Genomic DNA, 26,561 nt, shown 5'->3' on the forward strand with positions numbered 1-26,561 from the left:
AGCCTTATATTTTTACTTATGTATTAATTGATGAAATGGTCAGCCTTTTGAACCCCCAAACTTTACCCGGTTGTTTCTATTAGACTCTTGGGACCTTTTTAAAAAACACCCCAGAGCGAATTTCCCAAAGAAAGTCTCCCTTTTTCGCTCTAATACAGCAAACTTTCACCCAAAAAAACATGGGAAAACAAGTGATTTCATATTTAGAAAAAGGATTCTATATCACTGCTGGGCATGACCCCTTCCCCTTTACACACAAACCCATGATAGCCTTTTCAAAATAAGGGCTAAAAAGGGGAAACCCACAAAAATAAAAGCCTCTTCCTTAAAACACTATTCATTGGGGCCGTATGGTGTTTGCTATGACCCAAACTCAACCCAAATTTTTTTAAAAATTACACTTTCCAAAAGGGCCCCGTTGACCCCAAACAAACCCCAGTGGATTTTTCTTAACCAGGCTCTTAAAATTTACAATGTAATAAAGGGATTGCTAAAAACGTAAAATGCGGCTAAGCCTGCCAAAGGTGTGTATTTAAAACAGCGGCTCCCTAAACATGAAAAGGTTTGTTTTTTTGATAAATTCAGCTCCTTAAATGGGAAATTTGTTTTTTTTCCATAAGCTTCACCCCTCTTTTCCTTTCCTCTGTTTTTCATGGGGCCCGTTTTTTACATAGTTTTTTTAAATTTTCAATCCCCTTTAAAGGGTGACAATGTTTTCTTTTTTGCTGATCAAAACCCACAAAATTTTTAAAAACATTTCAAATTGTTTTTCCAAGTCTTGACATTTCCCCATATGATTTCAAAATTTTGGATACTTTTTTTTAATAACCCTTTTAAACATTTTTTTCTTCCCATCCCTTTAAACTAAAAAATTTTTTCTTCAAAACCCGATAAGATTTTAAGTTTTTCTTTGCAATTTCTTTTTGATTTTGGGTAATTTTAAAACTTTTCAGCCCTATGCTGTGAACTTTGGCTTTTATTCTGCTCATTTTCTGGACGGAAATTAAAACTTTTCTGTTTGCTTTCTAATTCATAAACGGGTTTACAAAGTTTTTTGGGAGTAGGTGGCCCCCCCTTTAAAAATTCTTTTATAATTTTTTCTGAAACTTGGGAGACATTTTTAAATTTAAGGGCCCTTCTAGGCCCCCCACATTCAAGCAATTTTTTTGATTTTTGTATGGTTTGGGGTTTTGGGGGGGTTTTGATAGTTTGTTTTCTGCCATTTTATGCCCCAAAAAGGGTTCTACCCTACAAAACTTTAATTTCCCCCCCCCTGAAATTTAATTTTTTTTCTGCAAATTTGAAGTTTTTTTTGGGAAACTTCCCATCACATTTTTCATTTGTTCTGCCCGTTTAATTTTAGCCTTTTTTTCATTCATGCAAAAGGGAATTTCCCAATTTCTGTTCTTCCCAAAAACTTTTTCTAGTAAACATTGTTTAACCCTGATTTGGTTTTTTGGTTTGGGGACATCATAGCCAAACCCCTGCCCGGGGCTCCCCTGACAGAAGGGAACCCCATTTTTAAAAGATCAAAAATTTCCCGTAGACTCTTCTTTTTAAATGGTTTCTTTTTAAAAAAAACAGCCTTTACAAAAAAGAAAATTTGAAGCATAGATGTCACTTTTTCCCCGAACGCCCTACACAGATAGAGCCAGCTGCAGATGATCAGCCCGCGGTTAAAAAACCCCCACCCAAACCACAGAGAGCGAGAAAAATTTCCCCTTTGGGTTCTGCTGGGATGATTAGAAAATGAAAAAAAAGAGATTAAAACTCAAAGCAGGGCAAAGGGGCCCAAAACAGGGGGGGCCCCCCCCCCCATTTCCCCCCCCCCCGGGGAAAGATTAAGGGGCCCTTCTCCTTGGGCCTGGCTTTTGAGGCCTTGCCTGCCCCCCTGCAGGACCGAAAAGGGGAAGGGAGCTTGGTCCTCTGGAAACCCCTTCCAAACTGCCCCAAAAGGGAAAACCCAAAACCGAGCAGAAATGTAGTTCCTGATCTGCTTCCGGGGTTTTTTCAAATTAAAACCCCCTTTTAAAAATTTTTTTTCATTTAAAAAAAAGAAATTCCAACAAAAAAATTTTTTTAATGTCATTTACAAGCTTAAAAGGGTCGTTTGGGTTTTTCCCCAGCTGCCCTCCCCACCGTGCAGCAGTCCCCTTAAACCCCTGCGTTGCCAAACCCTTGCTCTCAATTAAAAGTGTTAAATAAAAACCTCGGGGCGCCGCTGGGATGTGATTTAGCTATTAATGAGTTGGGGACGTTTTAAAAAAAGGGGCCCGGGGCCTTCCGGTTTTTGGGAACCCACTGGGCTTTATTGCATGGGTTTGGTTTGGACGGAACCTACGGTGGATGTTGGATGAAACATGGGGCAAGGCATCATGTGTGGTTAGAAATGCTAAAAATGCTATCACCAAACGGGGAAAAAGTAACCCAAAATTTTAGCGGAGTTTTTTGATGAATGAAGTTTCGGAACTTTAACCGGACCGCATGTCCCGGGGAGAGGGCCCCCTTAAATGGAAACCCTGGCCCCCCCCCACCCCTCTAATGTCCGGTTTCCCTTTTTTGAACCCCCCCCTCCAACTTGCTATGATAAAAAAATTTAATTTGGGGTTTGGTCGGGGCTAAAAGAGCATACCTTTAATTTTAAGGGGTTTCTTAAATTGGGGGGGTGTGATTAAGAGCGGCCGGATGGCTGCGGCCGGCCCAGGATCGCTGATGACGGCCAATGTCACCTTCCCGCAGGACCGGGGGGGTGAAGGGGTGGGGGGTTCTTACCGTCCTGGAAGACCCGCTCCACGTTCAGGCCGTAGGTGGCGCAGGTTTCATAGTAGGTGCAGCGTTTGAGGTCGTTGGAGAGCTTCCTGGCCCGGCTGTCGTCGATCACCCGGGGGTTAGTGGAGCTGATGGCGTCTGGAGGGGAACAAGGGAAGAAAACCGGGGGGGTCCAAGCGGGGGGGGTACCGCCTTTCCTTTTTGGTTGGCCTGATGGTCTTTGGTATGGTCAAAGGGGTTTTGGCTGCCGGAAAAAGGGGAGGGGGAAACTTCCCGGGGGAGCGTTGGGGGCCCCTTGTGGGGGAGTTTTTGTCCTGACAGTTTGGACTAGATGGGGTTTCAGTGCCATTTTTGGCCCCCAGAGGGCGGCCCGAGGGCCTTTAGTTTTTGGTTCGCTTTTGGGGTGTGTGTGTGTGTGTGTGTGTGAGTGTTTCTGCAGAACCTTGGGTCCCGACCAGAACCAGCGGCAGCTCGGCGGTGTTCCTGTAGGACGCCAGGCGGCTGTAGTAGTGGTAGATCGTCTGGAACTGATTCTGTCCCCCAGGTGAAGACGAGAAGGGCCACGGGGTTCCAACCCCCCAGAGCAAACTGCAAAGGTCCAAACCAAAAAAAACAGACCCGGGCCTGGAAAAAAAAGGGGGCTTTGGGAGGGGAGGGGAAAGGGAAAAAGGGGGCCCCCCCCAGAAAACCCTGTGGGGCTGACCCACTTTTCCCCCCCCTGCTGAAAACAAGAGGAGGGTCCCCTTTTTCCTTATCCGGGGGAACATCAGGAAAACCCCGGGTTTCCCTCCTGAAACCCCCAATCGCCGCAGACGGGAAACCGCGGTCCCGGGTTCTGGAGGTGGTTTTGGTCCGGTCCCTTTTCTCACCTGGCCTTGGGGGTCCTCCCCTTTATCTTCTTCAGCAGCAGGTGGCTCTGGCCGTCCACAACGATCTCCTTCTTGAAGCGTCCTCCTGAAAGAGGGAAAAGTACCAAACAGAACCCGGGCTTGGGTCCCAAAACCCGGGTTTTGGGGTTTTAAAAAAGGGCTAAAGGGTCCCGGGGCCAGTTTTGGTTCTAACAGGGGTAACGGGTCGGATCGGGGAAAAGGGGTTTTGGTTCAACAGCTAACGGGTTTGGGACCCGGGGTTTTTGGTTTTTAAAGCTAAGGGTGGATTTGGGATCCGGTTTTTGGGTTTAAACAAAAAATCGGGTTCGGGGGCCGGTTATGGTTCAACGACTAACGGGGTTTGGGCCGGTTATGGTTTAAAGAAGGGTCGGGCCGGTTTTTTCTAACGGTGGGGGCCGTTTGGTTCAACAACGGGTCGGGACCGGTTTGGTTCAAAAAAGGGGAATTGTTAAGGTACGGTCGGTCGGCCGGTTAGGTTCCCAAAGGGGGAAGTTTTTAAAGTGGGCCGGGGTTTAAAAAGGGTCGGGACGGTTATGTTCAAATAGGGCGGGCGTTTGGTTCAAAGCTAAGGGTCGGGACCGTTATGGTTAAGACTAAGGGTGGACCGTTATGGTTTAAAGCTAACGGGTGGCGGTTTTAAATAACGGGGGTTTTTAAAACGGGGGTTGGGGCGGTTAGTTTAAAATAACGGGGTCGGCCCGGGTTTGTTCTAACAGACTACGGGCGGCGGTTAGGTTCTAACAGAAACGGGTCGGACGTTTGTTCTAAAGCTACGGGGGGAGTTTGGTTCTAAAGACTAAGGGGGACGGTTTGGTTTAAAGACTAGGTCGGTCGGAGTTTGGTTTAACACTAAGGGTCGGACCGTTTGTTTAAAGACTAAGGGGCGGTGGGACCGGTTTGGTTCACAGAAAGGGGGCCCGGAGGTTTTTCCGGAAGGGTTGGAATTTTAATAGGTCAAAAGGTTGGTTAAAGTTAGGTCGTCGGGACCGGTTTGTTTTAAAGTCGGGCGGAGGTTTAAAAACAAAGGGGGGGCGGTTGTTCTAACAGATAACGGTGGGGTTTGCTAAGGTCGGGGGAGGTTAGGCTAACAGTCGGGTGGAAGTTTGGTTTTTAAGGTCGGGCGGTAGGTTTTTAAAAGGTGGCGGTTGGTTTTAACAAGGGGGACGGTTGGTTCTAACAGACTAACGGGCGGGCGGTTTGGTTTACAGACTACGGTCGGGGGCCTTTTTGGTTCTAAAGACAAGGGGGGGGGGTCTTGACCGGGGTGGGGGGTTTGTCTGCACGGGGGGCAGGTTACAGGTGGGGACGTTTGGTTCTAAACTAACGGTCGGATCGGGAGGTTTTTAAACGGGGGGTCGGACCGTATGGTTTACGCTACGGGGGGTTGGACGTAGGTCAGTTTTCAATGGGACGGGTTAAGTCCCCCCCCCCCCCCCCCCCCCCCCCCCCCCCCCCCCCCCCCCCCCCCCCCCCCCTTATGGTTCTAAAGCTAAGGGTCGGTCGGGACCGGTTATGGTTTAACAGACTAACGGTCGGAGCCGGTTATGGTTCTAACAGACTAACGGGTCGGATCGGGACGGTTATGGTTCTAACGACTAAGGGTCGGGACCGGTTATGGTTTAACAGACTAACGGGTCGGATCGGGACCGGTTATGTTCTAACAGACTAACGGGTCGGGACCGTTATGGTTCTAACAGACTAACGGGTCGGATCGGGACGGTTATGGTTCTAACAGCTAACGGGTCGGAGGGACCGGTTATGGTTCTAACAGACTAACGGGTCGGGACCGGTTATGGTTCTAACAGACTAACGGGTCGGATCGGGACCGGTTATGGTTCTAACAGACTAACGGGTCGGATCGGGACCAGTTATGGTTCTAACAGACTAACGGGTCGGGACCGGTTATGGTTCTAACAGACTAACGGGTCGGATCGGGACCGGTTATGGTTCTAACAGGCTAACGGGTCGGATCGGGACCGGTTATGGTTCTAACAGACTAACGGGTCGGGACCGGTTATGGTTCTAACAGACTAACGGGTCGGATCGGGACCGGTTATGGTTCTAACAGACTAACGGGTCGGGACCGGTTATGGTTCTAATAGACTAACGGGTCGGATCGGGACCGGTTATGGTTCTAACAGACTAACGGGTCGGGACCGGTTATGGTTCTAATAGACTAACGGGTCGGGGACCGGTTATGGTTCTAACAGACTAACGGGTCGGGACCGGTTATGGTTCTAATAGACTAACGGGTCGGGGTCGGGACCGGTTATGGTTCTAACAGACTAACGGGTCGGGACCGGTTATGGTTCTAATAGACTAACGGGTCGGGTCGGGACCGGTTTTGGTTCTAATAGACTAACGGGTCGGGTCGGGACCGGTTATGGTTCTAACAGACTAACGGGTCGGGACCGGTTATGGTTCTAACAGACTAACGGGTCGGGACCGGTTATGGTTCTAATAGACTAACGGGTCGGGTCGGGACCGGTTATGGTTCTAACAGACTAACGGGTCGGGACCGGTTATGGTTCTAATAGACTAACGGGTCGGGTCGGGACCGGTTTTGGTTCTAATAGACTAACGGGTCGGGTCGGGACCGGTTATGGTTCTAACAGACTAACGGGTCGGGACCGTTATGGTTCTAATAGACTAACGGGTCGGGTCGGGACCGGTTATGGTTCTAACAGACTAACGGGTCGGGACCGGTTATGGTTCTAATAGACTAACGGGTCGGGTCGGGACCGGTTATGGTTCTAATAGACTAACGGGTCGGGACCGGTTATGGTTCTAACAGACTAACGGGTCGGGTCGGGACCGGTTATGGTTCTAACAGACTAACGGGTCGGGACCGGTTATGGTTCTAATAGACTAACGGGTCGGGTCGGGACCGGTTATGGTTCTAACAGACTAACGGGTCGGGACCGGTTATGGTTCTAATAGACTAACGGGTCGGGACCGGTTATGGTTCTAACAGGCTAACGGGTCGGATCGGGACCGGTTATGGTTCTAACAGACTAACGGGTCGGGACCGGTTATGGTTCTAACAGACTAACGGGTCGGGACCGGTTATGGTTCTAACAGACTAACGGGTCGGGACCGGTTATGGTTCTAATAGACTAACGGGTCGGGACCGGTTTTGGTTCTAACAGACTAACGGGTCGGGACCGGTTATGGTTCTAATAGACTAACGGGTCGGGACCGGTTATGGTTCTAACAGGCTAACGGGTCGGATCGGGACCGGTTATGGTTCTAACAGACTAACGGGTCGGGTCGGGACCGGTTATGGTTCTAACAGACTAACGGGTCGGATCGGGACCGGTTATGGTTCTAACAGACTAACGGGTCGGGTCGGGACCGGTTATGGTTCTAACAGACTAACGGGTCGGGACCGGTTATGGTTCTAACAGGCTAACGGGTCGGATCGGGACCGGTTATGGTTCTAACAGACTAACGGGTCGGGACCGGTTATGGTTCTAACAGACTAACGGGTCGGATCGGGACCGGTTATGGTTCTAACAGACTAACGGGTCGGGACCAGTTATGGTTCTAACAGACTAACGGGTCGGATCGGGACCGGTTATGGTTCTAACAGACTAACGGGTCGGGACCGGTTATGGTTCTAACAGACTAACGGGTCGGATCGGGACCGGTTATGGTTCTAACAGACTAACGGGTCGGGACCGGTTATGGTTCTAACAGACTAACGGGTCGGATCGGGACCGGTTATGGTTCTAACAGACTAACGGGTCGGGACCGGTTATGGTTCTAATAGACTAACGGGTCGGATCGGGACCGGTTATGGTTCTAACAGACTAACGGGTCGGGACCGGTTATGGTTCTAATAGACTAACGGGTCGGGACCGGTTATGGTTCTAACAGACTAACGGGTCGGGACCGGTTATGGTTCTAATAGACTAACGGGTCGGGACCGGTTATGGTTCTAACAGACTAACGGGTCGGGACCGGTTATGGTTCTAATAGACTAACGGGTCGGGACCGGTTATGGTTCTAACAGACTAACGGGTCGGGACCGGTTATGGTTCTAACAGACTAACGGGTCGGGTCGGGACCGGTTATGGTTCTAACAGACTAACGGGTCGGGACCGGTTATGGTTCTAATAGACTAACGGGTCGGGTCGGGACCGGTTATGGTTCTAACAGACTAACGGGTCGGGTCGGGACCGGTTATGGTTCTAACAGACTAACGGGTCGGGTCGGGACCGGTTTTGGTTCTAATAGACTAACGGGTCGGATCGGGACCGGTTATGGTTCTAACAGACTAACGGGTCGGGTCGGGACCGGTTATGGTTCTAACAGACTAACGGGTCGGGTCGGGACCGGTTATGGTTCTAACAGACTAACGGGTCGGATCGGGACCGGTTATGGTTCTAACAGACTAACGGGTCGGGTCGGGACCGGTTATGGTTCTAACAGACTAACGGGTCGGGACCGGTTATGGTTCTAACAGGCTAACGGGTCGGATCGGGACCGGTTATGGTTCTAACAGACTAACGGGTCGGGACCGGTTATGGTTCTAACAGACTAACGGGTCGGGACCGGTTATGGTTCTAATAGACTAACGGGTCGGGTCGGGACCGGTTATGGTTCTAACAGACTAACGGGTCGGGTCGGGACCGGTTTTGGTTCTAATAGACTAACGGGTCGGGTCGGGACCGGTTATGGTTCTAATAGACTAACGGGTCGGGTCGGGACCGGTTTTGGTTCTAATAGACTAACGGGTCGGGTCGGGACCGGTTATGGTTCTAACAGACTAACGGGTCGGGACCGGTTATGGTTCTAACAGACTAACGGGTCGGGTCGGGACCGGTTATGGTTCTAACAGACTAACGGGTCGGGACCGGTTATGGTTCTAATAGACTAACGGGTCGGGTCGGGACCGGTTTATGGTTCTAACAGAAACGGGTCGGGCGGGACCGGTTATGGTCTAATAGACTAACGGGTCGGGTGACCGGTTATGGTTCTAACAGACTAACGGGTCGGGACGGGTTATGGTTAAGAAAAGGTCTGGGATAGCTAAAATAACGGGTCGGGACGGTTTTTGGTTCTAAAGACTAAACGGGTCGGGGACCGGTTATGGTTCTAAAGACTAACGGGGTCGGGACCAGTTATGGTTCTAACAGACTAGGTACGGACCGTGGTTTCGCTGGTCGGGACCGGTTATGGTTCTAACAGACTAACGGTCGGATCGGGACCGGTTATGGTTCTAACAGACTAACGCGGGTCGGGACCCGTTATGGTTCTAACAGACTTACGGGTCGACGGACCGGTTATGGTTCTAACAGACTAACGGGTCGGGGGACCGGTTATGGTTCTAAAGACTAACGGGTCGGTCGGGACCGGGTTTTGGTTCTACAACTAACGGGTCGGGACCGTTATGGTTCTAACAGACTAAGGGTACGGATTACAGAACTCCCGGACGTTATGGTCTAATAGACTAACGGGTCGGGTCGGGACCGGTTATGGTTCTAACAGACTAACGGGGTTCGGGACCGGTTATGGTTTAATAGACTACGGTCGGTCGACCGGTTAGTTCTAACGGCTAACGGGTTCGGATCGGGACCGGTTTGGTTTCTAATAGATAACGGGTCGGATCGGGGTATGGTTCAACAGATAACGGTTCGGACGTTAGGTTCTAATAACTAAAGGGGGATGGCGTAAGGTCTAATAGAAAGGGCGGGCGGGACTTATGGCTAACAGCAAGGGTCGGGTCACGGTTAGGTTCTAACAGACTAACGTGGTGGGCCGGTTATGTTCTAACACTAAGGTTCGAGCGGAGTATGTTCTAACAGACTACGGCGGGGGACCGTTGGTCTAAAGACTACGGGGAAGGACAGAATGGTAACAGACAAACTCGGATCCACGTATGGTTAAAGAAACGGTCGCCGGGAGGTAGGTTCACAGCAGGGGAGGACCGGAGGAAGAACGGGGGACCGGTTATGGGCTAACAGTAAAAGGGTGGATGGGGACCGGTTTATGGTTCTAACAGATAAGGGCGGAGGGAACCGGAGGGCTAACAGAAAACGGGGTCGGGGAACAGGATGGTCTACAGACAAAGGGTCGGACGGGACCGTTAAGTTCTAAACAGCAAGGGCGGGACCAGATAGGAACAGTAAGGGTGGACGGGACGGTTATGGAACAGACAACGGGCGGGAGACCGGATGGACAGATAAGGGTCGGGTCGGGAGGTATGGTCAACAGACTAAGGGGGTGGGAAAGGAGGTTCAAAACTAACGGGCGGATGGATCGTTATGGTTTAACAGACTAATGTTAAATTAAATAATAACGTGGATTATGGTCAGACTAACGGGGGGCGGCGGTAGGTTCACAGACAATCGGTCGGACCCGGTTATGGTTCTAACAGATAACGTCGGACCGTTATGGTTTAAAGACTAACGGTCGGACCGGTTATGGTTCTAACAGACTAAAGGGTCGGGACCGTTATGGTTCTAAACTAAACGGCCGGGGAAAAACCCCCCGTTTATGTTCTAAAAGACTACGGGGGTCGGACTTAGGTTCTAACAGACTAAAAGGGGGGGACCTTATGGTTCAACAGACAACGGGTCGGGACCGGTTATGTTTATAGACTAAGGGCGGGACCGGTATGTTCTAACAACTAACGGGTCGGGTCGGACGTTATGGTTTAAGAAGGGGCGGGGGACTAACCTCGGGTCGGGACCGGTTTTTGGTTAATAGACTAACGGGCGGGAGGGATGTTCACAGATAACGGTCGGGTCGGGACCGGTTATGGTTCTAACAGACAAGGGTCGGTCGGGACGTTAGGTTCTACGCTAACGGGTCGGGACGGTTATGGTTCTAACAGACTAACGGGTCGGTCGGGACCGTTATGGTCTAACAGACTAACGGGTCGGGCGGTATGGTTTAAAGCTAACGGTCGGACCGTTAGGTTCTAAAACTAACTGGTGGGCCGTTATGGTTCTAACAGACTACGGTCGGACCGTTATGGTTCTAATAGCAAGGGTCGGGTCGGGACGTTATGGTTCTAACAACTAAGGTGGTGGACCGGGGGGTTCTAAAACTAACGGTCGGTCGGGACCGGTTATGGTTCTAAATAGACTAAACGGGTCGGATCGGGACCGGTTATGGTTCTAACAGACTAAGGCGGGTCGGGACCGGTTATGGTTCTAACAGACTAACGGGTCGATCGGGACCGGTTATGGTTCTAACAGACTAACGGGTCGGGACCGGTTATGGTTCTAATAGACTAACGGGTCGGATCGGGACCGTTATGGTTCTAACAGACTAACGGGTCGGGACCGGTTATGGTTCTAATAGACTAAACGGGTCGGGTAGCTGGGGGACCGGTTATGTTCTAAAGCTAACGGGTCGGATCGGGACCGGTTATGGTTCTAACAGACTAACGGGTCGGGACCGGTTATGGTTCTAACAGACTAACGGGTCGGTCGGGACCGGTTATGGTTCTAACAGACTAACGGGTCGGATCGGACCGGTTATGGTTCTAACAGACTAACGGGTCGGATCGGGACCGGTTATGGTTCTAACAGACTAACGGGTCGGGACCGGTTATGGTTCTAACAGACTAACGGGTCGGATCGGGACCGGTTATGGTTCTAACAGACTAACGGGTCGGGACCGGTTATGGTTCTAACAGACTAACGGGTCGGATCGGGACCGGTTATGGTTCTAACAGACTAACGGGTCGGGACCGTTATGGTTCTAACAGACTAACGGGTCGGATCGGGACCGGTTATGGTTCTAACAGACTAACGGGTCGGGACCGGTTATGGTTCTAACAGACTAACGGGTCGGATCGGGACCGGTTATGGTTCTAACAGACTAACGGGTCGGGACCGGTTATGGTTCTAATAGACTAACGGGTCGGTCGGGACCGGTTATGGTTCTAACAGACTAACGGGTCGGGACCGGTTATGGTTCTAATAGACTAACGGGTCGGGTCGGGACCGGTTATGGTTCTAACAGACTAACGGGTCGGGACCGGTTATGGTTCTAATAGACTAACGGGTCGGTCGGGACCGGTTATGGTTCTAACAGACTAACGGGTCGGTCGGGACCGGTTATGGTTCTAATAGACTAACGGGTCGATCGGACCGGTTATGGTTCTAACAGACTAACGGGTCGGGACCGGTTATGGTTCTAATAGACTAACGGGTCGGATCGGACCGGTTATGGTTCTAACAGACTAACGGGTCGGGACCGGTTATGGTTCTAACAGACTAACGGGTCGGGTCGGGACCGGTTATGGTTCTAACAGACTAACGGGTCGGATCGGGACCGGTTATGGTTCTAACAGACTAACGGGTCGGGTCGGGACCGGTTATGGTTCTAACAGACTAACGGGTCGGGTCGGGACCGGTTATGGTTCTAACAGACTAACGGGTCGGATCGGGACAGGTTATGGTTCTAACAGACTAACGGGTCGGATCGGGACCGGTTATGGTTCTAACAGACTAACGGGTCGGGTCGGGACCGGTTATGGTTCTAACAGACTAACGGGTCGGATCGGGACCGGTTATGGTTCTAATAGACTAACGGGTCGGGACCGGTTATGGTTCTAACAGACTAACGGGTCGGGATCGGGACCGGTTATGGTTCTAATAGACTAACGGGTCGGTCGGGACCGGTTATGGTTCTAACAGACTAACGGGTCGGGACCGGTTATGGTTCTAACAGACTAACGGGTCGATCGGGACCGGTTATGGTTCTAACAGACTAACGGTCGGGACCAGTTATGGTTCTAACAGGCTAACGGGTCGGATCGGGACCGGTTATGGTTCTAACAGACTAACGGGTCGGGACCGGTTATGGTTCTAACAGGACTAACGGGTTCGGATCGGGACCGGTTATGGTTCTAACAGACTAACGGGTCGGGACCGGTTATGGTTCTAATAGACTAACGGGGTCGGATCGGGACCGGTTATGGTTCTAACAGACTAAGGGTGGTCGCGCCGGTTATGGTTCAATAACTAACGGTCGGGACGGTTATGGTTCTAACAGACTAACGGGTCCCGGGTCGGACCGGTTAATGGTTCTAACAGACTAAAGTCGGATCGGGACCGGTTATGGTTCTAACAGACTAACGGGTCGGGAGGGACACCGGGGTTATGGTTCTAACAGATAACGGGTCGGGACCGGTTATGGTTCTAACAGGACATAACGGGTCGGATCGGGACCGGTAATGGTTCTACAGACTAACGGGCGGGACCGAATGAACAGACTACGGGTCGATCGGGACCGGTTATGGTCTAACAGACTAACGGGGACGGGAAACCCGTTATGGATCTAACAGACAACGGGCGGGTACGATCGGGACCGGTAAAGGTCTACAGACTAACGGGGGGACGTAAGGAACAGACAAACGGGTGGAGGGACCGTTAATGGTTCTAAAGACTAACGGGTCGGGACCGGGTTAGGATTCTAATAGACTAACGGGTCGGATCGGGACCGGTTATGGTTCTAACAGACTAACGGGTCGGTTCGGGAGCCGGTTATGGTTCTAATAGACTAACGGGTCGGGTCGGACCGGTTATGGTTCTAACAGACTAACGGGTCGGGACCGGTTTATGGTTCTAACAGACTAACGGGTCGGGTCGGACCGGTTATGGTTCTAACAGACTAACGGGTCGGGACCGGTTATGGTTCTAATAGACTAACGGGTCGGGACCGGTTATGGTTCTAACAGACTAACGGGTCGGGTCGGGACCGGTTATGGTTCTAACAGACTAACGGGTCGGGTCGGGACCGGTTATGGTTCTAACAGACTAACGGGTCGGGACCGGTTATGGTTCTAACAGACTAACGGGTCGGATCGGGACCGGTTATGGTTCTAACAGACTAACGGGTCGGGACCGGTTATGGTTCTAACAGACTAACGGGTCGGGTCGGGACCGGTTATGGTTCTAACAGACTAACGGGTCGGGATCGGGACCGGTTATGGTTCTAACAGACTAACGGCGGTCGGGACCGGTTATGGTTCTAACAGACTAACGGGTCGGGACCGGTTATGGTTCTAACAGACTAACGGGTCGGATCGGGACCGGTTATGGTTCTAACAGACTAACGGGTCGGTTCGGGACCGGTTATGGTTCTAACAGACTAACGGGTCGGGACCGGTTATGGTTCTAACAGACTAAAGGGTCGGGTCGGGACCGGTTATGGTTCTAACAGACTAACGGGCGGTCGGGACCGGTTATGGTTCTAACAGACTAACGGGTCGGGGGACCGGTTATGGTTCTAACAGACTAACGGGTCGGGTCGGGACCGGTTATGGTTCTAAAAGACTAACGGGTCGGGACCGGTTATGGTTCTAAAAGACTAACGGGTCGGATCGGGACCGGTTATGGTTCTAACAGACTAACGGGTCGGGTCGGGACCGGTTATGGTTCTAACAGACTAACGGGTCGGGACCGGTTATGGTTCTAACAGACTAACGGGTCGGATCGGGACCCGGTTATGGTTTTAATAGACTAACGGGGTCGGGACCGGGTTATGGTTCTAACAGACTAACGGGTCGGGACCGGTTATGGTTCTAACAGACTAACGGGTCGGGTCGGGACCGGTTATGGTTCTAACAGACTAACGGGGCGGGACCGGTTATGGTTCTAATAGACTAACGGGTCGGGTCGGGACCGTTATGGTTCAACAGACTAACGGTTCGGGACCGTTATGTTCTAAAGACTAACGGGTCGGGTCGGGACCGGTTATGGTTTTAACAGACTAACGGGGCGGGACCGGTTATGGTTCTAACAGACTAACGGGTCGGATCGGACCGGTTATGGTTCAAAGACTAACGGGGCGGGACCGTTATGTTCAAACAACTAACGGGTCGGATCGGGACCGGTTATTGGTTCTAACAGACTTAAAGGGTCGGGACCGTTTTTGGTTTTTAACAGACTAACGGTCGGATCGGGACCGGTTTGGTTCTAACAGACTAACGGGTCGGACCGGGTTAGGGTTTTAACAACTAACGGGACGGACCGTTATGGTTCTAACAGACTAACGGGTCGGGACCCCGGTTATGGTTCAAAAAGACTAACGGGTCGGGTCGGGAAACCCGGTTATGGTTCTAACAGACTACGGGTCGGACCGTTATGGTTCTAATAACTAACGGGTCGGTCGGGGCCGGTTATGGTTCTAACAGACTAACGGTCGGGACCGTTATGGGTTTCTAAAAGACTAACGGGACGGGACCGGTTATGGTTCTAACAGACTAACCGGCCTTGGGGGGTCGGGTCGGACCGTTAAGGTTCTAACAAACTAACGGGTCGGTCGGGACCGTTTGGTTCAGAATTAGCAAGACTGTTTCCAGCGGTTTTGAGAGCCTAGGGGTCGTATGTTTTATATAATGTAACCCGGTTTATGATCCTGGTGGGTTTTCGTGACCGGGTTTTGGTTCGTACTCACAGCGGACCAAACCGTCTCTGGATCAGGGTAGTTTTATCATCGGTATGGGTCAAATGAGATTAAGGGAGCGGGACGGTGCGCCTTGGCCGGTTTTTGGTTCTAAACCCGACTAACGCGGTCGGGCCGGTTTGTCTAAAAGGGCCACCGGGGTTCCCGGAATGGGAACCGGTTAGGGGATTCTCCAGGGGCAAACCGTGGCCAAAGACTGGGGAGGGACCGGAAAGGCCAAACAGAACTAGAACGTCGGGTTCGGGCCCGGAGGGCAAACAAGACTCAAAACGCCGGGGGGACCGGGAGGCAAAAGAAAAGGGGCGGGGGGACCGGAAGGACAGTAAGGAGGACAGAAAGGGGAGACAGCAGGAGGAGGACAGAGAGAGGAGACAGCAGGAGGAGGACAGAGAGAGGAGACAGCAGGAGGAGGACACAGCAGGAGGAGGACAGATAGAGGAGACAGCAGGAGGAGGACAGAGAGAGGAGACAGCAGGAGGAGGACAGAGAGAGGAGACAGCAGGAGGAGGACAGAGAGAGGAGACAGCAGGAGGAGGACACAGCAGGAGGAGGACAGATAGAGGAGACAGCAGGAGGAGGACAGAGAGAGGAGACAGCAGGAGGAGGACAGATAGAGGAGACAGCAGGAGGAGGACAGAGAGAGGAGACAGCAGGAGGAGGACAGAGAGAGGAGACAGCAGGAGGAGGACAGATAGAGGAGACAGCAGGAGGAGAGAGAGAGGAGGAGACAGCAGGAGGAGGAGAGAGGAGGAGAGAGAGAGGAGGAGGACAGAGAACAAGGACAGCAGGACCAGGATGGATCGTTTTGGTTTAATCTCAGATTTCTGACTTTATTCCAAATTAAACTGAAATAAACCTTTTTTTAATCTAATCCCGTCCTGCTAGAAGCTGAGCTGAATAGACGCAGTGGAGGGAAGCCTGTGGGCGGGGCTTCCCGAGCGGCGGGGGTTTTCCCAACCAGCCCCCCCTCCTTCCTCTAATGGATCCCATGTGTCGCTTCTGTTCCGACGGTCCCTGAAGGCACCACGGAGCCGGTCTTCCTCCCCCCAGCCTCCCAGGTCCTCCAGAATAAGAACAGTTCTGGTTTGTGGTCCGGCGGCGGTTCTTCCGCTCGCTGGCCGCCGCTGCCCCCCCTCACCGGTCGCCATGGGAACCCAGCCGGGTATTTATAGACGCAGGAATTTGCTTCCTGCTGGATTTTCTTCCCTTTCAGAAGATTTTAGGGTTTTTTATCGGATCAGAACCGTCTGCGGTACCAGAACCTGGGATCAGTGAGGGTGCGGTTCTGCTGCAGCGGGTCGGTTCTGGGTGGATCCGACTTCTCTCTGAATAAACGGAGAGAACTGATCGGATCAGAACCAGGCGGGTTTTAGGTGGTTCTAAAGCTTCCCAGGTCCAAACAGAACCTCTGTAGTTCCTCTGATGGGCCCGGTTCAGAACTCTGGGAAGGTCCAAACGGATCAATCTTGGTTCTGATCCATGTTCTACACAAGCAGGGAAAAAAACGGACCGGGCTGACACCAGAACCGCTCACCTTCAGGAGACTCCTCCTGGACGTAGGTTCCCGTCAGATACCGGTGGACCAGCGCCGACTTCCCGCTGGCCAGATTACCCACAATGCCCTGAGGGGAGGAAGAAGGAAGCGGTTAGTTCTGGACGATCCGAGCCGACCGGACCGGACCGACCGGAACCGCCGGACTCACCACTTTCAGTTCTGGTACCATCCGGCTGAGGGTCCATTCCTGGCTGTTCACGAAGGCATCTGGAACAGAGGAAGCCGCAGTTAGTCTGGTTCTGACCGGTTCTGACCGGTCCTGGTCGGTTCTGATCGAGGGGGAACCAGAACCAGAACTCTGTAGAACCCGACCAAGCATACAGAACAGAACCCAACAAAACAAATATAAGGAAAATAAACCGGGATTAAAGAAACAAACCCAGATTTAATCCAAATAAATTCTGGATAATCTGACATTGCTTCTGTAATCTAACCTAATCCAGTCGTTTGTTTTCTGCAGGAACGACGAACACCGACCAGCTACAATCTGTGAGGAGCGGACCCGACCCGACTGGGCCAACAGAACCAGCGGGACCGCCTGCATCTAACAGAACTAGAGCGGGTCACATGACTCCTTCCTCTCGCTGAACGCTCACCATCATCATCATCATCATTTTAGAACCAAACAGGAAAACACTGCGATTTATGGTTTAATTAAACTGCCTATTTTATATCTGAAATAATCTAGAACACGCATTCCTGTCCAGGCAGTTCTAGCCGATGCAAATCTACAAAGTTTTATAGATAATATCGATAAGCGGTGAGTGAAAACAGCCTTTAGGATGCGGAAAACTATCGTTTAAAGGGAAAGAATTCCCAAAAGACAGCTGGACATCCTGGAATGTGTTTTTATGACTTTATTAAACGCCTCTGTGAGATAAAAAATGTTAAATTGTTTTGAGTTTATAAATCCTGAAAACAACTGAATGTGAAATGTGATTGATTTGCTGTTTTAGGATCAGAGTGAGCGCTCCTGTCTGCTCCAACATCTGTTCAGCAACTGATGAGAAAAACATCCAGGAAACAGGAAACGACCAGCAGATCCACTGAAACCGTTTCATTCAATACATCCCACAAGAAAATCACAACAAATCAAACTTTTAATAAAACTGGATCTTATTTAAGGAACATTTAAAGAACCAGAACAAAGCGACCCGGTTCTCCCTGGAGAGAAGCGTTCTGATTGGCCGCTGGGCGCACAGAGGCGGGCATTGTTCTGGGTTCTGTTGAGGCGGACCCATCCTCCACGCCGGGCAGGATGTTGATCCAGCTGCTTCCTGTTTGGCTGGAGGTTAACTGGGGGGACGGGGGGATCTGATCTGGACTCACCGGGTCCGGTTCTGATAGAAGCCAAACATCTTCCTGACCCAAAGGATGTTCTGAACCCACCGGGAGGAAGGAGATCCTGATTCAGGCCGGTTCCGGTCCAAACCGGAGAGCAGAACCGGCTTAGAGAAGCTGAACCGACAGCGGTACCATCAAACGCCGCTGATGGGTCGGTTCAGCTGCAGGTCAGAACCAGAACCAGGCAGAACTCTTCAACTAAGTCAATAAAGTCAGATTAAAATCATAAATGAACGGGATCAATAAAATCCCTCAGATTATTTCTCGTTTATTTCCGTTTATTTTTCCGTCTGTTGTCGTCTGCTTCCATTCTCTGAATGTCAAACCCGCAGCTGAGCGGCCTTAATCGGTGCTCCATCGACACAGGGTGACAGGAAGTGACATCACGCTGGCGTCTGCAGCAGGAATGTTCTGGAAGCATGTGAGGAATTTCAGGGTGACGTGTGGAGGCTTCACACCGGGCTGAGAAGGTAAACCGGGCTGGTCCTGGGTCAGCATCTGCTCTGCAGCTGGGGGGACACAGGCTGACAGCGCAGGCTGGTTCTGACCTGTTTACAGGCTGGTTCCAGACCCGTTTACAGGCTGGTTCTGACCCGTTTAAAGGCTGGTCCTGGGTCAGCATCTGCTCTGCAGCTCGGGGGACACAGGCTGACAGCGCAGGCTGGTTCTGACCTGTTTACAGGCTGGTTCTGACCTGTTTACAGGCTGGTTCTGACCTGTTTACAGGCTGGTTCTGACCTGTTTACAGGCTGGTTCTGACCCGTTTAAAGGCTGGTTCTGGGTCAGCATCTGCTCTGCAGCTGGGGGACACAGGCTGACAGCGCAGGCTGGTTCTGAACCGTTTACAGGCTAGTTCAAGAGCTGTTATCAGGCTGGTTCCGGACCCGCTTACAGGCTGGTTTCAGACTGGTTTACAGGCTGGTTCTGAACCGTTTACAGGCTGGTTCTGGACCCGTTTACAGGCTGGTTTCAGACCGGTTTACAGGCTGGTTCTGACCGTTTACAGGCTGGTTCAGACCGGTTTACAGGCTGGTTCCAGACCCGTTTACAGGCTGGTTCCAGACCCGTTTACAGGCTGGTTCCAGACCCGTTTACAGGCTGGTTCTGACCGTTTACAGGCTGGTTTCGGACCCGTTTACAGGCTGGTTCCGGACCCGTTTACAGGCTGGTTCCGGACCCGTTTACAGGCTGGTTCCGGACCCGTTTACAGGCTGGTTCCGGACCCGTTTACAGGCTGGTTCCGGACCCGTTTACAGGCTGGTTCTGACCGTTTACAGGCTGGTTTCTGACCCGCTTACAGGCTGGTTCCGGACCCGTTTACAGGCTGGTTACAGACCCGTTTACAGGCTGGTTCCAGACCCGTTTACAGGCTGGTTCCAGACCCGTTTACAGGCTGGTTCCAGACCCGTTTACAGGTTGGTTACAGACCCGTTTACAGGCTGGTTCCAGAGCCGTTTACAGGCTGGTTCTGACCCGTTTAAAGGCTGGTCCTGGGTCAGCATCTGCTCTGCAGCTCGGGGGACACAGGCTGACAGCGCAGGCTGGTTCTGACCTGTTTACAGGCTGGTTCCAGACCCGTTTACAGGCTGGTTCTGACCCGTTTAAAGGCTGGTCCTGGGTCAGCATCTGCTCTGCAGCTCGGGGGACACAGGCTGACAGCGCAGGCTGGTTCTGACCTGTTTACAGGCTGGTTCTGACCTGTTTACAGGCTGGTTCTGACCTGTTTACAGGCTGGTTCTGACCTGTTTACAGGCTGGTTCTGACCCGTTTAAAGGCTGGTTCTGGGTCAGCATCTGCTCTGCAGCTGGGGGACACAGGCTGACAGCGCAGGCTGGTTCTGAACCGTTTACAGGCTAGTTCAAGAGCTGTTTACAGGCTGGTTCCGGACCCGCTTACAGGCTGGTTTCAGACTGGTTTACAGGCTGGTTCTGAACCGTTTACAGGCTGGTTCTGGACCCGTTTACAGGCTGGTTTCAGACCGGTTTACAGGCTGGTTCTGACCGTTTACAGGCTGGTTCCGGACCCGTTTACAGGCTGGTTCCAGACCCGTTTACAGGCTGGTTCCAGACCCGTTTACAGGCTGGTTCCAGACCCGTTTACAGGCTGGTTCTGACCGTTTACAGGCTGGTTTCGGACCCGTTTACAGGCTGGTTCCGGACCCGTTTACAGGCTGGTTCCGGACCCGTTTACAGGCTGGTTCCGGACCCGTTTACAGGCTGGTTCCGGACCCGTTTACAGGCTGGTTCCGGACCCGTTTACAGGCTGGTTCTGACCGTTTACAGGCTGGTTTCTGACCCGCTTACAGGCTGGTTCCGGACCCGTTTACAGGCTGGTTACAGACCCGTTTACAGGCTGGTTCCAGACCCGTTTACAGGCTGGTTCCAGACCCGTTTACAGGCTGGTTCCAGACCCGTTTACAGGTTGGTTACAGACCCGTTTACAGGCTGGTTCCAGAGCCGTTTACAGGCTGGTTTCAGAATCGTTTACAGGCTGGTTCTGAACCGTTTACAGGCTGGTTCCGGACCCGTTTACAGGCTGGTTCCGGACCCGTTTACAGGCTGGTTCCGGACCCGTTTACAGGCTGGTTACAGACCCGTTTACAGGCTGGTTCCAGAGCCGTTTACAGGCTGGTTTCAGACCCGCTTACAGGCTGGTTTCAGACCCGCTTACAGGCTGGTTTCAGACCCGTTTACAGGCCTGTTTCAGACCCGTTTACAGGCCGGTTTCAGACCCGTTTACAGGCCGGTTTCAGACCCGTTTACAGGCCGGTTCCAGAGCGGTTTACAGGCTGGTTTCAGACCCGTTTACAGGCTGGTTCCAGACCCGTTTACAGGCTGGTTGCAGAGCGGTTTACAGGCTGATTCCGGACCCGCTTACAGGCTGGTTCCGGACGCATTTACAGGCTGGTTTCAGAATCGTTTACAGGCTGGTTCTGAACCGTTTACAGGCTGGTTTCAGACCCGTTTACAGGCTGGTTCCAGACCCGTTTACAGGCTGGTTCCAGACCCGTTTACAGGCTGGTTCCAGACCCGTTTACAGGCTGATTCCGGACCCGCTTACAGGCTGGTTCCGGACGCATTTACAGGCTGGTTTCAGAATCGTTTACAGGCTGGTTCTGAACCGTTTACAGGCTGGTTTCAGACCCGTTTACAGGCTGGTTCCAGACCCGTTTACAGGCTGGTTCCAGACCCGTTTACAGGCTGGTTCCAGACCCGTTTACAGGCTGGTTCCAGACCCGTTTACAGGCTGGTTCCGGGCCCGTTTACAGGCTGGTTTCGGGCCCGTTTACAGGCTGGTTTCAGACCCGTTTACAGGCTGGTTCTAAACCGTTTAAAGGCTGGTTTCAGACCCGTTTACAGGCTGGTTCTGAACCGTTTACAGGCTGGTTTCAGACCTGTTTACAGGCTGGTTTCAGACCCGTTTACAGGCTGGTTCTGAACCGTTTACAGGCCGGTTCCAGACCCGTTTACAGGCTGGTTCCAGACCCAGTTTACAGGCTGGTTCCGGCCCTCACTGGAGCCAATCCCTCAGCACTGCCTGCAGGCGTCCTGCTGTAACCATCAGTTACATCATCATCAGTTCACCCTCCTCCTCCTCCTCTTCCTCTTCTTCCTTCCCATCCTCGTCTTCTTCCAGCTTTTTCTTTTTTATTATCTGGTTTTTATTAAACATGTTTAAATGGATCAGTTTTCATGAGGCGGATCTGGTTCTGGATGATCAAGATCTTCCTCCTGGAGCTGCTCTGATCCACCAGCAGGAAGCAGACCCGCATGTCGGCAGGCCGGCGGCGTGTTTGTCGTGCGCCTCAGCTGCTGACTGAACCTGTCAGACGGGTACCAGCTCTGTAAACAGGCCCAGTGAGCAGGAAGTGTCGAGTTTCCTGCTGATGGCGATCAGAGCAGGAAGCGGTCGGCAGGCGGCCGAGCGTGAAACGGGCCGCTCTGTGATTGGCCGGCTGGGACAGATCGTAAACAAGACAAGAGGCTGACCCGCTACGGTCCAGAGACCTCCGACACCATGGGATCAGCGCTCACTTTGAACTAACACAAAGGTCAGAGGTCAAAGGTCAGCCTCCGCTCTGGGTCTGGTTAGTTCAGCAGCATCAGAGGGAAGAACCGGGTCAGAACACCAGTCCTCTTCAGGGTCAGACCAACATATCGGGTCAGAACCAGAACCAAACACCCTGAGCTCATCCTTCAGGGCCCCGAGACCAGAACCAGATGGATCAGGAGCCAGAACCAGATGGATCAGGAGCCAGAACCAGATGGATCAAGAGCCAGAACCAGATGGATCAGGAGCCAGAACCAGATGGATCAAGAGCCAGAACCAGATGGATCAGGAGCCAGAACCAGATGGATCAAGAGCCAGAACCAGATGGATCAGGAACCAGAACCATCCGGATCAGGAGCCAGAACCAGTTGGAGGGATCTGCTTTGTCACTAAAATGTCTGGTTCAGGATTTCGGATCAGAACCCAAAGAACTCAGCCAGCAGGAACAATGTCACATATTTCTATAGAGTCTAGTTTCCACAGATCTACATCATCCCTCCTCCTAACAGCGGGGTGGTGGAACCAGTGATGTGGACCGGGTTCCTTTAACTGGACCCACCAACACAAGTACTGCCGGGACTCTAAAGGTTCCTCCAGAGGTTCTCCTAAAGAGGAGATTTTCAGTCTGAAATGCAGCAGTTCGATCATCTCTCCGTGGTTCCTAGTTCCTACAGAAAGCTCCTGGAGTTCTAATGCAGCTTTCAAACATCCTGATGATTTTCTGCAGAGGTGTTGGTTCCGGTTCCTCCAGAGGAACCAAGCGGACGCTGCCTGTGCTCAGAGATGCCAGGCCGTGTCTCGCCCAGCCCTGGCATCATTGCGGCTCTTTAAGCCTCTTAATGATGCGGCTGAACGAGTCCTGACAGGAGGAGCTGCGTTCAGGAGCCTCCATGACGATCAGATCAGTCAGAACGAGCAGAGCTCCAGCAGCACGGCGGGGGTCAGGGTGCAGGAAAACACTGATACGCTATCAGTGGCTCCACACTGACCTAAATATCCGCCTCTAATCACACCAACCATCCCCCACCCACCCTGCTGCTGGGTTGGCAGGGCGCCGCGGGCTTCCATGCTCCGCCCACACCAAACACAGCCGCCGCTCACAGCACCAGGTTCCTGCTGGAGGTCCAGGGACCCGCTGAGGTGAGAACAAGCGGCTCACAGAGCTGCTTCTGTAGGAGAACCTGGAGGCGGTGGGTGTGGGCGTCCACCTGGAACAAGCTGGGACGAGGAGGCAGCAGCTTCACCCGAGGCTGCGAATCACTGGGCTGGCTTCAAACGCCGGCTCTGCCCGCCGGCTGACATTACTGCGGTTCCTCAACATGTCTGGTTACGTTGCTCTGTAATCCCTCTGACTGCAGACGCCCTCAGAAACACAGCAGTCACTTCTACCAACCAAAGGTTCCAGGTTCCTCCTGCTAGAGGAACCTTCAACACTCCATGAGCAGACACACGTGTCTGGTCTATCCCAATGACCCAGATCCTTTTCCTCCTGGGAACATTTCCAGGAACTTAACCAGTAATTAAACCAGGAACTAAACCAGTAATTAAACCAGGAACCAAACTAGTAATTAAACCAGGAACTAAACCAAGAACCAAACTAGTAATTAAACCAGGAACTAAACAAGGAACTAAACCAGTAATTAAACCGGGAGCCAAACCAGTAATTAAACCAGGAACTAAACCAATAACAAAACCAGGAACCAAACCAGTAATTAAACAAGGAACTAAACCAGTAAATAAACCAATAACTAAACCAGTAAGCAAACCAGTAATTAAACAAATAACTAAACCAGTAAGCAAACCAGTAATTAAACCAGGAAATAAACCAGTAATTAAACCAGGAACTAAACCAATAACTAAACCATGAAGCAAACCAGTAATTAAACCATGAAGCAAACCAGTAATTAAACCATGAAGCAAACCAGTAATTAAACCATGAAGCAAACCAGTAATTAAACCAATAACTAAACCAGTAATTAAACCAGGAACTAAACCAGTAACTAAACCAGAAAGCAAACCAGTAAATAAACCAGGAACCAAACCAGTAATTAAACCAGGAACCAAACCAGTAATTAAACCAGGAACTAAACCAGTAATTAAACCAGGAACTAAACCAATAACTAAACCAGGAACCGAACCAGTAATTAAACCAGTAAATAAACCAGGAACCAAACCAGTAATTAAACCAGTAAATAAACCAGGAACCAAACCAGTAATTAAACCAGTAAATAAACCAGGAACCAAACCAGTAATTAAACCAGGAACTAAACCAGTAATTAAACCAGGAACTAAACCAATAACTAAACCAGGAACCGAACCAGTAATTAAACCAGGAACTAAACCAGTAATTAAACCAGGAACTAAACCAATAACTAAACCAGGAACCGAACCAGTAATTAAACCAGTAACCAAACCAGTAAATAAACCAGGAACCAAACCAGTAATTAAACCAGGAAATAAACCAGTAATTAAACCAGAAAGCAAACCAGTAAATAAACCAGGAACCAAACCAGTAATTAAACCAGGAACCAAACCAGTAATTAAACCATGAAGCAAACCAGTAATTAAACCATGAAGCAAACCAGTAATTAAACCAATAACTAAACCAGTAATTAAACCAAGAACTAAACCAGTAACTAAACCAGAAAGCAAACCAGTAAATAAACCAGGAACCAAACCAGTAATTAAACCAGGAACCAAACCAGTAATTAAACCAGGAACTAAACCAGGAACTAAACCAATAACTAAACCAGGAACCGAACCAGTAATTAAACCAGTAACCAAACCAGTAAATAAACCAGGAACCAAACCAGTAATTAAACCAGGAACTAAACCAGTAATTAAACCAGGAACTAAACCAATAACTAAACCAGGAACCGAACCAGTAATTAAACCAGGAACTAAACCAGTAATTAAACCAGGAACTAAACCAATAACTAAACCAGGAACCGAACCAGTAATTAAACCAGGAACTAAACCAATAACTAAACCAGGAACCGAACCAGTAATTAAACCAGGAACTAAACCAGTAATTAAACCAGGAACTAAACCAATAACTAAACCAGGAACCGAACCAGTAATTAAACCAGGAACTAAACCAATAACTAAACCAGGAACCGAACCAGTAATTAAACCAGGAACTAAACCAGTAATTAAACCAGGAACTAAACCAATAACTAAACCAGGAACCGAACCAGTAATTAAACCAGTAACCAAACCAGTAATTAAACCAGGAACTAAACCAGTAACTAAACCAGAAAGCAAACCAGTAAATAAACCAGGAACCAAACCAGTAATTAAACCAGGAACCAAACCAGTAATTAAACCAGGAACTAAACCAGTAATTAAACCAGGAACTAAACCAATAACTAAACCAGGAACCGAACCAGTAATTAAACCAGTAAATAAACCAGGAACCAAACCAGTAATTAAACCAGTAAATAAACCAGGAACCAAACCAGTAATTAAACCAGTAAATAAACCAGGAAACCAAACCAGTAATTAAACCAGGAACTAAACCAGTAATTAAACCAGGAACTAAACCAATAACTAAACCAGGAACCGAACCAGTAATTAAACCAGGAACTAAACCAGTAATTAAACCAGGAACTAAACCAATAACTAAACCAGGAACCGAACCAGTAATTAAACCAGTAACCAAACCAGTAAATAAACCAGGAACCAAACCAGTAATTAAACCAGGAAATAAACCAGTAATTAAACCAGAAAGCAAACCAGTAAATAAACCAGGAACCAAACCAGTAATTAAACCAGGAACCAAACCAGTAATTAAACCATGAAGCAAACCAGTAATTAAACCATGAAGCAAACCAGTAATTAAACCAATAACTAAACCAGTAATTAAACCAAGAACTAAACCAGTAACTAAACCAGAAAGCAAACCAGTAAATAAACCAGGAACCAAACCAGTAATTAAACCAGGAACCAAACCAGTAATTAAACCAGGAACTAAACCAGGAACTAAACCAATAACTAAACCAGGAACCGAACCAGTAATTAAACCAGTAACCAAACCAGTAAATAAACCAGGAACCAAACCAGTAATTAAACCAGGAACTAAACCAGTAATTAAACCAGGAACTAAACCAATAACTAAACCAGGAACCGAACCAGTAATTAAACCAGGAACTAAACCAGTAATTAAACCAGGAACTAAACCAATAACTAAACCAGGAACCGAACCAGTAATTAAACCAGTAACCAAACCAGTAAATAAACCAGGAACCAAACCAGTAATTAAACCAGGAAATAAACCAGTAATTAAACCAGTAACCAAACCAGTAAATAAACCAGGAACCAAACCAGTAATTAAACCAGGAACTAAACCAGTAATTAAACCAGGAAATAAACCAGTAATTAAACCAGTAACCAAACCAGTAAATAAACCAGGAACCAAACCAGTAATTAAACCAGGAACTAAACCAGTAATTAAACCAGGAACTAAACCAGTAATTAAACCAATAACTAAACCAGTAATTAAACCAGGAACTAAACCAGTAACG

The 26,561-nt window shown here is 50.2% G+C and overlaps 1 protein-coding gene across 2 annotated transcripts in view; it reads right to left on the reverse strand.

The window, feature by feature from the left end:
* The window catches only part of agap1 (ArfGAP with GTPase domain, ankyrin repeat and PH domain 1), a 122,155-nt gene that overhangs the window by 71,611 nt on the left and 23,983 nt on the right, over positions 1-26,561 (reverse strand). For both annotated transcript variants that reach the window (XM_038303344.1, XM_038303336.1), the window contains exons 2-6: positions 16,793-16,851; positions 16,624-16,711; positions 3,639-3,723; positions 3,212-3,357; positions 2,773-2,907 (exon numbers count right to left, since the gene is read on the reverse strand). In XM_038303344.1, the coding sequence (XP_038159272.1) occupies positions 2,773-2,907; positions 3,212-3,357; positions 3,639-3,723; positions 16,624-16,711; positions 16,793-16,851 (513 nt within the window). The remainder of the gene's footprint in view (positions 1-2,772; positions 2,908-3,211; positions 3,358-3,638; positions 3,724-16,623; positions 16,712-16,792; positions 16,852-26,561) is intronic.

This window comes from Cyprinodon tularosa, unplaced genomic scaffold, assembly GCF_016077235.1.
Source record: "Cyprinodon tularosa strain WSP-4 unplaced genomic scaffold, ASM1607723v1 ctg1135, whole genome shotgun sequence".
Taxonomy (NCBI): Eukaryota; Metazoa; Chordata; class Actinopteri; order Cyprinodontiformes; family Cyprinodontidae; genus Cyprinodon; species Cyprinodon tularosa.